This window comes from Spinacia oleracea, chromosome 4, assembly GCF_020520425.1.
Source record: "Spinacia oleracea cultivar Varoflay chromosome 4, BTI_SOV_V1, whole genome shotgun sequence".
NCBI lineage: Eukaryota > Viridiplantae > Streptophyta > Magnoliopsida > Caryophyllales > Amaranthaceae > Spinacia > Spinacia oleracea.
In genome coordinates, this window is record NC_079490.1 from 10,192,116 (window position 1) to 10,211,114 (window position 18,999).

General features: G+C 33.9%; 1 protein-coding gene across 1 annotated transcript; it reads right to left on the reverse strand.

Moving 5' to 3' along the window:
* Positions 1-1,258: 1,258 nt before the first annotated feature.
* LOC110775718 (beta-galactosidase 6) lies at positions 1,259-10,297 on the reverse strand. The gene is made up of 18 exons (XM_021980326.2): positions 10,005-10,297; positions 6,479-6,574; positions 6,230-6,342; positions 5,467-5,533; positions 5,268-5,360; positions 5,037-5,180; positions 4,813-4,907; positions 4,410-4,518; positions 4,210-4,294; positions 3,766-3,884; positions 3,528-3,689; positions 3,257-3,438; positions 3,056-3,147; positions 2,661-2,770; positions 2,454-2,564; positions 2,259-2,366; positions 1,862-2,007; positions 1,259-1,689 (listed from the first exon to the last, which is right to left on the reverse strand). The coding sequence occupies exons 1-18, from the start codon at positions 10,185-10,187 to the stop codon at positions 1,530-1,532; spliced, it is 2,175 nt and encodes a 724-aa protein (XP_021836018.2). The 5' UTR covers positions 10,188-10,297; the 3' UTR covers positions 1,259-1,529.
* Between the last annotated feature and the right edge of the window lie 8,702 nt (positions 10,298-18,999).

Here is an 18,999-nt window from a genome sequence, read left to right on the forward strand (position 1 = left end):
TCATGTCGTGCAATCATGACATTTCACCAAGTTCAAGGGACAATAAGGGCAACCACCTAGGTAAAATACTTTGTTATAACGGGCTCCCTTAGCTAAGTTCCGTTCCAAGCACCACTGATTATCTAAAATGCAAAATATCAATCAAGTTCAAAAATCATAATCATGTTAGGTCGTGTCATGCCTCGTACCAGTTTTTCCCTATTAACGAACCGAGTTAGTACCTTTTCTTGTACTTATGATTGGATTCTCAAACAGAAGTTGCTTGATTAATTTTACCAGAATCTCCCTTCCAAATCCCTCCTCAAATTAATTAAAAAGTTACAGTAATCTAGTCATCTAGACTATCTGGAATACACGCAGTAGAATTCAGAACAGTAGAAGTAAAATAAACAATGTCAGACCAATATCTTCCATTTTATTTTCCCCATTAATTATTAAAATATCCTAATTTTGGGTTAAAAATGAAGTATTAAATTTCAAGGTCCCATGCACATAACAGGAAAACAAATCCCATGTCTTATGTTGGGCGGTGATTACTCAAATCAAGGAGCAAAATCTGCCCACCAGAAAGTGGGTCCTTTCCTGGATCTGAACCAAATATAAAAATGGGGGTGGATTGGGCTAATGTTTTCTATCACAGTCCAACAAGGACAACTATTGTGGGCCGGGTTCAACATGTATTCTTAATTGCAACTAGATCTGGTCTGACAAGAGTGACACTATCTACAAACTGAAACTTAAAAAAAAAGAATTGCACTCACTGTGAAAGCATAGTTTTTCAATAGGCATCTGAAGTTCAAAACATATATTAAAGATGGTCGTGGGTCGAGTTTCGGACCGAGCTCATAGGCTGTTGACCTGAACAAGTTCGGCACACATTAAACCACTCTGTATTGGATTGGGTCAAAAATTGCAAAACATGGGCCTCTTGTGTCAGGCCATCGTGTCTAAGCCTAATTTTACTAATTTAGCGTGTTTTGTCGCGCCGGATCGAGTCGTATTGTGCCTTGTCGTGTTTTTCCCTAAAAAATGCGGCTCAGGCCTGGCCCGTGACTTGGTGCTCGCGCCAGGGCATGCTTTTTTCATGCCCCTGCCGGGCCGGGCTTTTTTCATGTCGGGTCAGGTCTGGTAGGACCTTGTGTTGGCCCGGTCCACACCATCTTTACATACTATACACTGTAAGACTCGGGGGATGATAAAAAGTTTCCGTGTCAACATCTTTATTCCTAAGACGTTCAAATCATATCAGAACACCATATTAGAAAAGCTCAGAAGTCAGAACGTGTTAAATCGGATTAGAACGTATACAACTTTACGTAAATTGTAACTCTAAGTCAGTTATCAGAAGCCTAATGTTCACTTCAGTGTTATTCAGTTTTATACAAAGTGATATAAGCTATCAGTCACTTGTAACTATGATCAGTAAAGGAAGTATGCATAACAAATCTGTAAGTTTTTTTCCTGTAAAAGAAAAAATAAAGAATCATGTACGAATGAATTCCTTCTGGTTTCATCAGGTATCTAATCTCTCACTTGTAAGTTGTAACATCATCAGCATTGCTGTTACGCTTGCTAGTAGTCGTCCAAGAAATGGTGTTCACCGAAACTTTAAGGGGGTCTCCACCAACTTCCTCAAACAGAACCAGAAGATTTTCTGACGCTTTCAGGAAGGACCGAGGAATGTGGTACCTAGGATAGATAGAAGTCATGCACAGCTTCAGTTAACTCATACAATAATTCTCAAATGAAAAACGATACTACTTGTAGAATGTTTTATACCAAAATCTGTGATCATATTTGTGTGTACTGCGTATGTTAAATTTACTGATGTGAAACATTTTCTCTGGAGAAGGTTACTTACATTGATTGAGAAGGTATTCCTTGAGGGGATAGCAAGGATGCCCAATATCGACCAATACTTTGTCCGTTGATCCAGGCTTCACCTTTACCCATCGAGGTCAAGTCTAAGGCCACTGGATCATCACCCTTTGGTGCATCAAAAGTGGTCTGAAATTTCAATCCATATAGTTCTGTTTAGAAGTAATGTAACATTAAGGCTCTGTTCTCTTCACCTGGTCTGATTCTACCTAGTCTGGTCTGGTCCGAATGTTTTTTGTGAGTGTTTTCTATTTTTTCTAGTCTGGTCTAATAAGCAATAAGAATAAGGTGAAGAGAACAGTGTCTAAACTCTATAAAGGTAGTCGATTTAGGATTAGTACTTGAATTCTTGAAATTTAGAGCAGGTTACGAATGATTACCTTATACCAAGTGAGTGGCATTGCAGCAGAAGGTTCAAGTGCACCCCAAACCACTTTTCCAAGATTCTCTTCTTTATAAATTTGTAAATCTTCTCCCAATAATCCAACCTGAGGACGAGATAGTTATCGTTGTATTCTTAACACATTGGAAGCTCGAAAAATCATGAAAACTAGCAAAAGCCAAGAAGAACCAACCTTGTATCCCCATGTAGTATTCACTGTTAAGTCATAGGAATCTTTTCCATTGCATCTTACACTCACTTCACGCAGTCCAGTGAACCTCCTTTCAAGATACGCTCCTGAATCCTTACATACGAAGTAATCACAAAACTAATAAGATCACAATGAAATCAGTGTAAGGCAATGGTGTGAAAATGAAACTCGTGGCAAAAAGATATGTACCGGTAATCCCACCATCACACTCAGTATAGAAATATTGTTCATTTGGCTATCCAACTTAATTGGGGTTTCGAATGAGAAATTCTTGTCATTACGACTCCCATGAGCTCCTCCTGTTATTGCAACATGTAAGAGAAAGAAACAATTAAGTAGACTGACTAAATGCATTGCACTACAACATCCTTAAAGGCTCTGTTATGTTCACCTTATTTCCACTTATTACAAGTTCAGATAAGATAAGTTCAAGAAAAATAAGAGTTGGTCAAATATAAATTTATAACTAAAATAAGTTTTGACAAGTTCAGATAAGATAAGTTCAGGAAAAACAAGTGAAAATCAGGTGAATAGAAGACATCTTAATTAAGACACCAGTAAACTAATGCTAACGACATACGTACCAGCGTATGCTCCATTCACAAAAGCATAAGCAACATGTGCTAAAGACCGAACATGAAGTACAGGTTCACTGCAAGAAGGATCAGCCTCAAAACTGCAGAAGAAACCCACAAAGTATCATAAGGTTGAATACATAAACTCAAGAGTCGAGAATTCATTATCTTCAAAGGTGAGAAAGAGAAAAACCCTGGATATCTTTTTACCTTAGAGTGTACCAGAGATAATCAGATTCATCTTTTGTTACATTCATTTGCTCCAGTAAAGAATCCGCCTTCAGAGAAGTGTCAGAAAAGTTCGGTATCATCTCATCTAATACCTCCCACCTTGTAGCTGAGCTGATAACTTGTTCTGATTTAGCATTTCTCTTTCCAATTTCTGTTGTTATCTGTGAAATGAGAGATGTATACATCATTAAACAAATTACAGTTCAACTTTCCGGTGATCAAAAGTGTTCAACTCTACGACTGTGATTACCTGTGCTGTGTTGAAAGTTATATTCACACAATCTGGAAGGATGCTAATTGACTTAGCAGGAAGTTGATATGATCTGTTCTGAAACTCAACATTTGCACTATGTGTATCGTTGTTCATTAAGAAGGCAACACAACCTTCATTCTCTTCTTGGAAAACATATGCCTGATTAATACAAGAATACACGATTAACAGATATTCTCTGATAATTGAGTCAAATGAGAAACAGTTAATGGTTTACCTCCTGAAGTTGACCCAAGGATAAATTGGACTTCTTTCCCTCTAGCAAGGTTTTTGAACAAGCTTTAACCACCTTATGAAGCTCTCTAAGGTGGCCATATTTAGGCTGCCTTATAAGACCTATAATTGTTGAGAGGAAAGAAACATGAAACCCATGTAAGTTAGACCTGATCATCATGAGCCCAGCCTGCTGGCCCTAAATTTTAGGAACTTTTTGTTTTTTGGTGGGTTTTGGGCAACTCAAAATTGCAATTTTAGTATAAATTTGGCCCGGCCCAAATGGCCCGAATTAGCGGGTTTTGGGCAGGAGTTGGCCTTGCCCGACATAATGGGAAGAATTTTAAGTCGTGCCAACCCGCAATTTGATCAGGTTCTAGTGTAAGTTACTACTCGTTTCATACATATTTGAGCCGAACCTTGTAGTAGATGTTAACCATGCACTCACCATATTCATCAAGGGGTGCTTCATCATAGTAACTAGTGGTAACATACGAGGTGCCTGTTCGTCCAAAATTTGTTCCTCCATGGTACTACATACATGTCAAAAACCAGAAGTAAAACTGAGATTAAAGAAGTACTTCTATAGTATAGTAACCGTAAATAAGAGTATCTGATATGTTAATAACAGCATAAATGAGTATATACCATGTAGTAATTCACGTAGCATCCACTATTTTTCGCTAGGAAAAGTGAGACATTATAGGCAATTTCTTCAGCACTCCTTATGTATGGCTTCCCACCGAATACTTGGAAGCTGTAACGGAAAATTATATGATTACCAGAGGAAGTAGATTGCAGATACTGAGACAGATCACTTTCAACCTTTCTGGTTGATCTACTACGAGTAATCGTGTATGTTTCTGAATCAGAATGTCTAAAAATGGCTCAATATGTAGGCAATGTTAGCTATAATTCGCAGAAACAACAAAGCAGATTTTCAGTGACTGTCAGTTTATGCAGTTGATAAGAAATTTCATTAGAACTATCACCTTTTTATAACAAAAAGAAGCAGCAAAATAACTAATTGAGTTTCTCAATTTACACATACAAAGATGTCCAGTTTTCTGTCCACATTGATGGTTTGTTTGGGGAGTTAGGTCCTGTAAATGTTTCCCCGCATTTCATCCCATTGCACGTATTGATCTGTTAAGTAAAAATCGTTACTAAACTAATCAAACAAATTTAATATAAGAACAAGATAATGAAATCAAATTCTTCTCTTCTTTATAAGGAGAAATGACAGGAATTATTGGCAATAATGAAAGAACTAACCACAGGATCAGGAGCATCAGTTTGCTTACACATCACCCAGGGAACACCAGTCTGAAGTCCAACAGCCATACTAGCAGCCCAACGTACATAAGAACGCCCTTTATTACCAAAAGCTCCTTCAACGTTTTGATATTCATTTTCAATCTATTTAAAGATTTATATTCTGTAAATTTACTACAGGTAATTTCAGGGGAAAAACTCATCATCAGAAATGCTAGTTTAACGCGTTACCTGTGACAGTATTATAGGGCCGCCTTGTGAAGCGTATAAACTCTCTGATTTCATAAGGTTCACTATTTTTGTAGTAAAATTTTGCATGTAGAACTACAATCAGGATAATTAACAGATTGTAAGTGTAAAATTACCAATGATAATAGATCAGAATAGTTTGTCAAATTGAAAAACAAACAGCATAAGAATTCATAAGTACCTTGAACGGCTCATTGTCTGTTCTGTAAGAAATGTCAGGGATGTCATGCAGCCAAAACGGAAATCCCCTGCAATGTTACAACAGTGCCAATTTAGACGTGTCAAAAATCGACCCTACCCGAAAACCGACCCGAAAATGCTGGGTCTTGAACAAGATTTTGTGACCCGTAACCCGATTTTATCCGAACCCGAGTAACACGAAAAGTAATGGATCAAAACCCGACCGAACCTGTTTTTGACCAGACCGATTGAAAGCATTGTATATATAGTAATAAATGAGATTATGACTTTATGAGGGCTTTTAAGAGCATAGTAAACAAATTGTTGTTACTATTGTTGGGTGTAATATGCATTTGAATTACACGCTATTTTATTGTTGAATTTGACTAAATATAAACTTGTGTAGGAAATTTTGTTAATTTGTGCCCATATTTGTATATTTAATACATAAATTAATTAAAATATAATACACGTTTTAAAATTTCTCAACCCATTGAGTCGACCTGAACCCGAAAGTTCTGGTCTTGCACAAGCGTTTGTAAACCAGAACCCGATAGTGACCGACCCGAACTAACCCGAACCCAAAATAGTTTTATTACAACCCGACCCGACCGACCCGAACTAACCCGAACCCAAAATAGTTTTGTTACAACCCGACCCGACCGACCCGTTTACAGGTCTAAGTGCCATCCATTTACTAGCCCCAAAAAAACAAAGAATTTCTCAATTAGCTAATGCAAGCTGTGTAAATAGTAAATACAGACCCATAACTCCATTCACTTTCGATGTAAGGGCCAATCCTGAGGCAAACGTACAACCCTTGTGCTTGAACTTCCTTGATGAACTTTACTAAATCATACCTCCCACTGAAATCATACTGTATAAAACAAGATAATGTAGCATTAATTAATATGACTGTATATATAATATATGAGGATAAAAGAAATGAAAAAATACAATCAAAATCAGTATTTTTTACCATGAATGAGGGATGAAAGAAAGAACGCACATACCTGACCTGGTTGGGGTTCATGTACACTCCAGAAGACATAAGTTTGAATAACATCTAGTCCACCGTCTTTCGCCTTGGCTATTAAAGACGGCCACATCTGAACATCATTCCAAAAGGTTGATATAAGTGTAACAAAGTCACTACAGTTCTCTTTAGTTCAACTGAATTCGACTGAAATTAACTTATCTGAGCTTATTTTTGTTAAAAAACTTATTTGTGTGTTAAATTATCTGGAAAAAAAAGTAAGTTTAAAAGACTCCATATAAATTGAAACAACAAACTCTCAGTATTTTGGGTAAATGAGCTATAATGGCGTTACAAATTACAAATAGGGGAGGGGCGAATTTGTGACTTATTGTACACAAACCATTAATCTTCACCGCTAGGCCGAGACCCCAATACCTCATTGGTCACTAAGTATCCCTTTATTGTTCATAATTTACTTCCCTTGCATGATTAGAGATGATTATTTAGTGGTAACATGAATTAAATGTGCATTAACATTGTGATTCCAAAGTTATAACTTATAAAACATATGGAGTTTTAGAGACATGTAGAGAGAGTTGTAGGCTTGTAGCCATTCTAGTACCCACAAATTATAGATTTACATATACCCCCTTGTACAAAGAAAACCTAGTCATTAACTTTTTTTTTTTAATCCAACAATAATATGATTGTTTTTTTTTTTTTCTAATGGAGTTTATCATTGTACCACTTTAAAATGTGTATGCACTATGCAACAAGAAAGCCATAGCATTATTCCCAAAAAGGTGGGTAGGTTACAAATCAAGAGTTTATCTCACGTGGTCATCACAATTCCACAAATATCACTCCTCCATTCGCTTTTGTCTAATGCTACAACTTTTGTACAGGTTACCCAGCGGTAGGCCGATAGGAATCCTTATAATAACAAAACATATCAATGATGTATTGGCCTAGTGGTGAAGACTGAGGGCCTGTGTACAGTAGGTCTCAAGTTCGAATCCACCCACTCCCATTTGTAATTTATATTGCCCTTATAGCTCATAGGCATCCAACAAAAAAATTAGTAACAAGACATGATTACTATCTTATCGGTAATCACGTTTTACTAATATAGATCTAAAGTCAATTGGTCGTTATCCTATGGATCCTAGCTTGTATTCTCCATATGATCGACCCGTCTATATATAGCCCATATTACTCAATCATTCCACTAATACTTATTTAAGAACTAGATTAGATCCCGTGCACGCACGGATTTTAATCATTTTTTTCACAAAATATTTAACATTTTTAACATACTCGTTTAAATTTATTCATCTAATATGCATATTTAAAATGTTAATATGGTAATTTGACCCAAAAATTGAATAATATATTTTCCATTATTAATATAGCAATTTGAGTAAAATATTACCAATTTAGAATAATTATTATTACGTCGTATATAAAATATTACCAATTTAAAATAAATATAAAATCAAACAGATACATTTTTTTTTTTGTTTGGGAAAGTGGTTTTTGGCGGTAAAAAATCGCACCAGGAATTGACACGTGTCATTCCTGGTGTCTCTTTTAATATATAGTAATAGATAGATACTTATATACTCTTAAACTTAGTATCGAAGGGGATCCTTAAATCACATTCGAGGATAGCTAACGTTTTTACCTATGAAGATAGTATGATAGGTGATGGGCACCAATGTACCATCCATCCAGCCCAATTGATGTTGGACTACCTCTATGAGGCAAATAATTGAGAGGTTCCATAGACTAGTTAGCCAGTTAGGTGAATGACGCACCAAGAATATCTCTGGATCCTGATGTGAATCTCACTTAATGCTCGATCACGATTTCCTGTACTAGCTTACCAAGGTGACGTGAATTTCACTTTATACTCTCAATTCTCAACTTATAAGTTATTCATATTTTAGACAGAATTGAGTTTTCTCAACAACAAAAAATAAGTGACCATTGGAAATCACTAGGGAAGGGATAGGTCACAAATAACTATATAAACTTGTTAATATGATCAAAGGTAAGACTTGTTAGAGGTATTATGTAACGAAAATAATTCATACTTCCTCCATTTTTTTTATAATTGCACCATCTTAGGTTTTTGCACTATTCACATATTCTTACATAGTTATTTTTTGTGATTTATAGGTAAAGAAAAATATATTCATGTGGGATCTTGTTAGATTCGTCTCTAAATATACTTTCAAATTATCAATTTTTTATAATTTTTTCAATTGTAAAATGAGAGATATTAATAGTTAAAATAATGCATTGGCAAGCGTGAAATCTAAGATGGTGCAATTAAAAAAAAATGGAGGAAGTATAAGATAATATTTCCTCTGTGTTTCTGAATAAATGCATCACTTGTACTCTATAATTTAGATTATTCACATGTTAACTTTGACTTGATATACTAATATATTTAGCATAAAAATATATTTTAACATATAATATGTTGTTGGATTAGTCATTGTACATTTTCATAATATCATATTTTATACTGGGTAACTTTAATACAAAATAGTAGGCGATTAGAGATACAATGGTCAAAGTTATGTATTGAGAAGTGTGAATCAAAATGTATTTATTCAGAAGCGGAGGGAGTAATCCACCTGTAATTTCTTAGTTCATACGCACACTCAAGTGAGGGGCGTGTCCAAATTATAATTGAGTTATGCCAATGCAATGAAAATTCTTTAAAATTGAGTTCAACCAAATAACTAGGAAAATCTTTCTTAACACAAAAACAAAAATAATAAAAAAAAAAAAAACTAGACAAAATCACATAGCATTGAAAATTTGAAAGAAATGAAATGTCATTAAAAAATTATTATGAAAATTCTAAGCAGAACTACAATAACAACAACAAACTGACACCTTTGCTAACACCAAAATACTCTTGAAAATTGAAATCATTATCTACAATTCAGCAATTCTACATTAGTACTACTCCTTCCATTTCTTTTTGTTTGTTACGTTTAGACTTTTGCACGTTTATTAACGTATAATAAATATTCTTTTTCTTTTTTATTAAAAAAATAAATTCAAGTAAACCATTAATCCACTAATCATTATAACAACCAATAAGATTGTTTTATTTATCAAAATTAACCAATAATGGAAAAACACAAAGATTGCTAACTTAACATATTTGGGAAATTGCAAAGATATTTAATGAGTTGAAAAAATTGGACCAATTAAAATTAAAAGATGGCACAAAAAATGATAGTATAATAAGTTTATAAAAGGAAAGATTCTCCCATGTAACAAACATTGTAAAACACCATAAAAGAAATACTTAACAAACATTCTGGAAATTGAAGAAATTAAATGTCATTAAAAAATTATTAATGAAAATTCTTAGCAGAACTAAAATAACAACAACAATCTGACACCTTTGCTAACACCAAAATACTCTTGAAAATTGAAATCATTATCTACAATTCTACATTAGTACTACATTATAACCAGTATAAACAATATAGTCGAACATCTAACACGGGTACTTTTAAGTAAAAAACACGAACCTCGGGAGTGCTTCGAGGATAATGAATAGAACCCGAGAAAAGAATCTTCCTCTGTCCACCAACAATGAGAGACCTTCCATCATATGTAACTTCATCATCACCTTCATCACTACTACTTCCTCCTCTACTTCCATTTATCACCATTACCAAAACTCCAACCATAACCCAAATTCTCAACTCCATTATTTTTCACTCTGTTTTCTTCAGAAGAAAAATGTTGCATTGCCTAAATACTATTTCAAGAAACTTATTTGCAACACCCTTAAACTTAAGAGACTTTCTATTACAAATGAAGAAACTTTAAAGCTACTACTTTTATAACCAAAAAATTAAAAAGAAAAAAACAATTGAAAAAAGATTTTAACTTTTTTTGTTTTGTTTTTGAGTCAGTATAAAGCTGAGTAAATTGTCTAAAGTAACCTCAGAAAGCACGGGTTTGATATTTGATTATAATATTTCATAATCATAATTCACATATTGTGTTGCCTATGTTTGAATTTTGGGTGGTAATTTGACTTATGAGACTGTGACAACTACTAATTATGGTCTTGTCAAAAAAAAAAATACTAATTATGGGAAAAAAATTGATTTGGGTCAATTTTTTTTTTTTTTAATCATATTCCCTCCACTTTTCTTTTCAAATACTTCGAAATACCTCATTTTGTTACATTCTTGTCGATGAATCATTTGACTACGTACGGAGTATTAATTATCGTTAATTATATATTTGTACAAAGTACTCAATAAAAATTGATATTGTAAAAATATAAATGAGTATGTGACTAATCCAATAACGTTTTACATAATAACATCTGATTTTCTTAAATTAATAAAAATTCAAGTCAAAGTTGGTATTCTTTCGTCCCTTAATGTTTGCTCTATTGTATTTTTTGGGTCAAACTTTAAAATGTTCTACCATAAATTTTCATTAAGTTATACGAAGTATGAAATATTGTAATCATAAGGTGTCTTGTTAGATTCGGCTCAATATACAAATTTTAGAATAAACTTTTTAAGAATTTGTATGCCTGTAGAGTTTGAAAATTTACGTTTTAAGTCGAATCTTGAAAACCGTGAAAGGTCAAATGGGACAAACAAAAAGAGATGGATGAAGTATATGAATAGTGCAAAAGTCAAAGTGATCCATTAAAAGAATGTGCGGTTGTAAATGTCTGTTGTTAGTCTAATTGGTTAAAGTTTTAGGGTAGTACCCAAGAATTGAGATGAATCTCATCGAAAGTACATTACTAGTCCATCAAAAAATTGTTATGGGGTTAAATTAGGAAATTTACTTGTTATAATCTTCACATGTTCTTAATATTTGTTTTTTCTTAATTAAGAGGCTGGATATTTTGGGGAAACTTGGTTGGAATTCCACGAAATGTATTTTGAAACTTGGGGTATAAGAGAGGAAGTTGTGAATGATCCGTGAAAGGAATAATTGAGTCACACTATATTTTAAGGCCGTTTGTTCACATCATTTTAATGTGGTTTGTTACTTTATTTGTGCATGACTATATGTTTAAATGTGGATGTGGTTTGGTTACTTGTAGGATATTTTCTAATGATGTATGGTGACATTAAAATCAATCGGGGGAAATAATTAGTAGAAGCATCAAGGGAGCATTTGATATTGTACTCGATCTTGTTGATGTGTGAATGAGGTGTGTTAGTGTGTACGTAACGTATTTTTCATGAGTTTGTGTGTGATGTTATGTGAAAGTGCTCACGAGTTATTGATGGCATTTTTCTTTGTAACGTACTTTAGTAAAAATCATTCACAATTTAAATGATACTTTGATATGAATTTGTTATAGACTTCTATCTTATATACCCTCCTGCAATAATTTGTGATAAATCGATAAAAAGGATACCAGACACACAAGCAACGATGAAATGAACAATGACAAGATCCAATTTTACTTCTGATTTATGGAGTGCATAACGTAACCATCTACAATCTGATGACTTTACATTTGCTATCGTCCTCACAAATGCAACAATAAACTAAACTAAGATTCACAATGGTCACAAAAAGGATATAAGGACCACACGTACATGATTCGTAATACCATTATTATCTGCAATTTTTTGGTGAATACCACCGTAAACAATATACGTCTTATCACAAGTGGGGGTGTCAAATCGGGTTATCGGTCGGTTACGAGTCAGGTATAAACCGTTCGGGTATAATCAGATAATGTAGTTGTGCGGGGCCATTATGCATATACGGATTTAATGTGAGAATTTTATTTTTCGGGTCACTTCGATTTTTGTGAGAAATCGGTTGAATCGGGTCAATTTTGATCGCCCTAATCACAAGTTACTAATCAATGAGGTTTTGGCAGAGTGATTAAACAAAAGGTATATAACTCTCTGTATTCTAAGCGATAGATAACAAATCCAAATCAAATATAAAAAATAAAAATGAAATAAACTTTTTGATTAGCCTTACAGATCAAATACCAAACCTCTGTAATAGATCGCACAAGTGAATAATGTAAAAATAATTAAAGTTACAAATATTTAAATATTATTGGGTATTTTACATTGGGTTTTACAAATAATTTATCAACAGTATAACATTAACCTAGAAGCTAACATACATATGAATCCAAGTTGCAGGTGAATTAGATTAACCACCACGTCAATTAAGGGAGGAGTGCGTACGATATCTCTGCCATTTTTTTTAATTGTAGTTTTATGGTCCTTATTTCACTTCTAAAGAGTCTTGCTTGTTTAATCGGACTTAATTAAAGAAAAGCATTGCTGGTATAGCCTAAAATAAATGGATAAAGAGAGTGATGTGATAGCTTAGTTGGTTAGAGTTTTCATCCCGGTTCCAGGGGATCCTGTGATCGATTCTCATCCCCATCCTTGTGGCTCAATTGCACTCAAAAAAAATAATGGATAGAACATTCTTTAAATCAGCGGTTACGATCGCATGAGTGAGAAATATGTTTTTTTGGAATTATTTTGTTACTAGCTTAGAACATAGAGCTAGGCATGTGCAGACTCATGTGAATTGTGCCTGAAACGGTCTAATGAAAAGTTATGTCGTGTCGGATATGTGCATCTCTTATGTAATTGAGACTCATGCGCAATCCAATCCATGTGTCGTGTAGGGTCATGCCATGTCATGCCAGCGGGCCCCTTGCTTATTTTAATATTTTACTCCATACAATAATGGATAATGGTAAGTATGCCTATGTGAAAGTCGGTCCATCGGCTCGTGCCTAGTTTCTTTGTCATGTGGAAAATCGAGGTAGGTCTATTGGAGGTCTAAGAGGGGTTCGATTCTCATTTCTCACTTGTTGTAAGAGATTTAGATCCCCTCGAGTTGTAAGGAACTTCATCTTACAACAACAACAACAACAACAACAACAACAACAACAAAAACACTTTGGCCCTGTTTGGTTAGAAGATGTTAGCTGTTAGCTGGTTTGACTAGTTGTTAGTTGTTAGCTGTTTACATTAGCTGATTTGACTAGCTGGTTGCATTAGCTGTTTGTGTAAAAGTGTTTGGTAAATTAGTTGATAGTTGTTAGCTGTTTAATATGTAAATAAATGACCATTAAGGACATTAACATGCTTTGTTTCTTATTAATATTAGAAAAATATTTTATTGTGTTAATTTTTTCTCTCTATATTTTTTCTAATAAACATTGACTAAATAAAATATTTTTTTTAAAACAAATATTCTTTATTTAATTTTTTTAATAAATACTTCCTCCGTTCCGAAAATATCGCACCATTTGTTTTTTTACACTATTCACACTACGACTTTGGCCATTTTTTGTTATTCGCACGTAAGAAATTTTTAGTCATGTGGGATCATGTTAGATTCATATTGGTATATATTTTCTAAATATTAATTTTTTATAATTTTTATTTGCACAGGACTTGATATATTAAGAGTCAAAGTAACGGTTAGAGGAGTAAAAGTCAACCATAGTGCGATATTTTCGGAATGGAGGAAGTATATTTTTCAAATAGATAAATATTACTAATTAAATTTTAAGCATGATTGCAATATACTTCAATTGTTTCAAAGTACTAATATAAAATTTATTACAACAAAAAACAAATCTAGTAAATATGATGAAATGAAAAAGAAAGTGTGAGTAATGTTTTTAGGAGAAAAATATGTATGGTACCAAGGTTGATAGTAGTTGTAGTAATAGGCAATAGTAGGACAAAATAGTAATTTTCATCCACTTTCTCAAACCTCTAATTGCAAAAAGCTCCTATATTGAGCTTTTTTAAAATTAGCTTTTTCACCCCAAAACTCTCTTCCAATCCTCTCATAACCAAACACTACCAATTAGCTTTTTCTAAAAGTCAAACCTCTAATTCACCCCAAAAAGCTATTTTCCCCTCAAACCTCTCCTAACCAAACACCCCCAAATCTTCTCGATCTTATTGTATACTTCAATATGTACTTACGTATAATACTAGTTGTTGGACCACGCGCTACTGCGCACGGTCTCCCAAGGGATTAGTGAAAGTAAATTTGCAAAACTTGTATAGTAAAGGCAAAGAAAATCGAAATATGAAAATCACAAATATAAAAAGTTTAAACACAAACACTTAGGTGATACTCCCTCTGTTCCATATTGATGTTTTTATACTTTTTACGTCTGTCAACGCACATTTGTATCATTTATATCTCTATTTATAGAAAAAATTATAAAATTTTGATATTATTAAAGTATTTATTGAGACGAATCAAACAAGACCTCGCATAAATATGTTTTTTCTCATGCATTGAAAGTAATTTAGAAGATTCTCTTCAATTGTGAACAGTGTCAAAATTTATAAATTGAAACATCATTGTTGAACGGATGAAGTAGATAATATACATTAGATAGTGTTTTCTAGGGCGGAAATAGCCAATTTTCTTCGGAAATTTGGTTATTTCTGCCCCTTCTCTTCAATTCTGTTTTGTTTTTTGCGTTAGATCTCAATAAAACTACATAGTTTCAGTATAGTAAGTACCCCTATGATAGGTTTGATTATAGTTAAGTTTTGTGTGTTTAGTTTAGTTCAGGTTATTTCTTTGGTAAAGATTTATGCGAGATCGAAGAGGAGGTCAATCTTTCGACTACAATCAGACGAATCAGACGAAAATCATATTTGTCACGGCTACAACAGATCTATAGACCCTCTCGTCGATGAAGGCTGTAAATCACAGCGATATAAAAGAGGATATACAGAATGTTTGATATACTACGATCGTAGCTATGGTGAAAGGAAGTTTTTATTTGATTTAATTGTTATGTATTTGTTAGATTCAAATCTTTATGTAGTATGTCGTGTGACTTTTTATCAATGAATTAATTTGATTATCAAAGAAAAAAAAAAATCAAAGAAGACTCCCCACAAAAAAAAAATACATTAGATGTGTTTGACAACCAGAATTCTTTAAGTTTTACAAAATGAGCAAAGGCAAAGAGCATTGGCCAAAAACATAAAACATTGCTTGCAAAAATTCTTAGTACATACTACATTAAATTTGGGGAGTATGTTAGGGTGATGCAACATTATCTGCTAGTGTCAAACTACTATATAATTTATACATATAGAAACTACATTGATGCTTAAGTTGTACATTATCTCTGGGCTGCATTCATTCACCATCTTATGTCTTCTAGAACATCTTGCTTGAGGGTCTACTACACAACATTGTTCCTCTAGAAAGAGTTGTTGGCAGGGGTGGACCTATATGTCCTTGGAGAGTTGGAGGGGTCCAAAGGGACCCCCTTATTTGGAAAAAAAATCTGTTAAATTGAAATTGAGATAATTAATTGCACTTGGATATTTAATACAATATATTATTTATTAACTTGTAATGTAAACAGTGAAATTTACTTTTAGCTTAGTGGTTCCTTGGTTGCTATATTTCATGTGTAACTTGAGTTCGAAACCTAGTAAGAGAGGATATTGAATATTATTTTTTTACTTTTTGCCTTTTACTTGTACTTCTATTGATCCTCTAAATTCTTCATCTTTTTTTTCACCATTTTGTTGGTCGTTTTTTCTTCATCATTTTTCTTTATTCATTTATTATTTTTATATGATTCATGATTTTGCTTTTACAAAAATACAAATATTAGTAGTGTTACTTTTTTTCTTCAAAATAATTTTGTAATTGGCATAGTATATATATGTAATTTATTTTATACTCTAATTTTATATACTTATAGTTGCATGTTTTTTGTGAGAGGCCCAATTATATAATAGTGTAATGCCCCATACATTGAAAATGATATTCCTATTTTTTTTTGTTAGTGTCGTTTTGTGCAATTTTTTCAACGACGATTGTAATAAAAAGAAATCTCATACAAAGTATGAAAACTTGTCGTATACACTCTTTTTTTCCCATTTTATTTGAAATCACGCCAAGTTAACCATGTAATTTGGATTAGGTGTTGATTTTTATTATTATGAAACCCAAAAATTAAAGTTCCTAAATCTTCCACATATTTTATTATAGTGTTTATAATATTTTAACTACTTAACTTTAATCTTTAACTCCCTAAAATGAGCATATACGAGAATTATAAAGCAAATTATAAATTTTTTTGGACCTCCATTTGTAAATTCCTGGATCCGCCCCTGGTTGTTGGTCCTATTTCGATAAGCAAATGCTTGGTGCGAAGCAACTCTTGGATAAACTTGAATGCCCATTGATCATTCTACAATTTAAATACAGCTTAGCATAGGGAAAACTCTAATATAAAATCATACTAGTATACGAAGTATAACACTGTTTAAGGAAAAGACAAAAAATAAAATAAAATTATGAAGTACAAGAGGGAAGGGTAAAACAATTATTATGAAGTGCAACCAGAGGGAATGGGAAAAATGTAAATGCACTGTCGTTAAGAAAAGGACAAAAAACAACAAAGAAGGAATTGAGGGGTATTTCAATAATACTACTGTTACATGAATAGTAATCAAAGTTCAAAGCTTTATAATCAAAGCACTAACACACCTAATTTACAACAACAAAATCTAATTTTTTTTCTTAAGTAAATTAATCTAGTTTTTTTTAGACCTGATTAACTCGATCCCTACCAAAAAAAATAGCGGATTTTGGGTAGAATTTTAAGCCTGCTTTTCGTGCCCCGTCCGATCCGATTTTTAATATTTTGGGTGGGTTTTTAGGTAACTTAAAATATAATACTCGTATTAGTTTAGGTTGTTTCGTAATGTTCTTTAAAGACCTTAGTGGTGTAGTTTAGGTGGTTAACTTTAGTTTATTAATGTAAATTAAGCCTTTATCAAAATAATAATAATATAATATTAATTATGAAATAGGACCGGCTAAAAAATGGCCCGAAAATACCTCTAGTTTTAGCCTGAAATTGCGGGTTTTGAGCAGACAGGCCCGAAGTTTGGCCCAAACCGACACAATAGACTCAGTGTTAAGGTCAAGGTTTAACCCGTATTTTGATCAGATTCTAGTTTTTCATAGCAAAAAAGTAACTTCATTTATTGTTTTGAACAATAATAACACAAAACCTCAATACAAGAGAATTAGATGGGTCGAAACTCGAAATGACCAATATTGTCCATGAAATACACAACTTGATTCTAAAGTTATAATAATAGGATGAGAGCAATTCGGAATTTATTCGCCAAAATATAAAAATGGTCATTTGCCGTGTCGGACCACGCTTGTGTCTAGAGTGTCTAGCCGGCTAGCCCACGATGACGTGGGGGTTAAGGGGTCCGTTGACTGATGATCCTAAATTGAAAGCTAACTTTGTACACTTTAGGTGCAAATGTGCAATTGGTATTGAAGGAAATAATGCCCTTGGTCCAAGTATGCATTCTATGTTAAGTCTAATAAATGCGGTTCAGTATTAATTAACAAGTTAATAATTCAGTGAGATCAAGTGAGCTGAATGCCTAGCTAGAGGCCGCTTCAGTTCAAGTGGAATTAATGATATTAATCCACAGCTTACTCTTGACTGAACCCGTAGGGTCACACAAATAGTACGTAAACGGATCAAGTATTTAATGGCATTAAATACTCCAACTATGGATATTCGGAATCAACGGATCTTGGTTTCAGTGGGAGCTGAGATCGTCACAGGCAAGAAATGAATACTCCGGAAACGATGATATTGCCGGAAACGGAAATATGGATCGTATCGGAAATATAAATATTATCCAAGTCGTAGATGTTGCCGGAAACGGAAACATGGTACGTATCGGGAAATATTATCGGAAATGGAAATATTGCCGGAATCGGAAATATTGCCGGAAACGGAAATATTGTCAGAATCGGAAATATTATCGGAATCGGAAGATAATTCCGGAAACGGAAATATTAAATATTTGTTCGAAACGGAAATTAATTCCGGAATCGAAAATATTAAATATTGTTCGTATCGGAAATATATTCCGGAATCGGGAATTTAATCGGAAGCGTATCGTACGAATAAGCATCGGACGAGGCCTGCCGGACGAGGGCCCAGCACGAAGCCAGGCCATCGCCCAGCAAGCCAAGCGCGCCACACGAACAGCCAAGGCCACGCCAGGCCCAGCGCAAGGCCAGGCCCAGCAGGCCGTGGCAGCGCGCACAGCGCGCACAGCGCGCGCAGCTGCGAGCAGTGGGCTGCGAGCATTGCTGCAGCTCGCGTGGGCTTGTAGCTCGCGTGGGCCGTGCGGCCGTGTGGGCTGTGCGCGGGCATGGCCTGCACGCTTGCGGGTCATGCTCGCGTAAGTGTTTGTGTTCGCATACGAAACCTAAAACGTGCAGAATTCGTTTAATGATTAAATTCCTAATTCTATTTGATAAATTAATTAAATAAGAGTTTTATTATAATTCTAATTTAATTAATTCGTATCCTAATAGGATTCCAATTCTCTTTCCATACCCCTATAAATATGTGGCCTGGGTTCACAATTTATAACGAGTTATTCAAGTATTCAAAGTGAGTTTTAGAGAGAAAAATTCAGTCACACATCTTGCTCAAAAGTG

Excerpts from the sequence above, each read along its gene's own strand:
- LOC110775718 (XM_021980326.2), bottom strand. The coding sequence starts at position 10,187 with ATGGAGTTGAGAATTTGGGTTATGGTTGGAGTTTTGGTAATGGTGATA. Across the intron at positions 6,575-10,004 it reads ATCCTCGAAGCACTCCCGAG|ATGTGGCCGTCTTTAATAGC; the intron begins GTTCGTGTTTTT and ends AATGATGTTCAG. Across the intron at positions 5,361-5,466 it reads CAGACAATGAGCCGTTCAAG|TTCTACATGCAAAATTTTAC; the intron begins GTACTTATGAAT and ends TCCTGATTGTAG.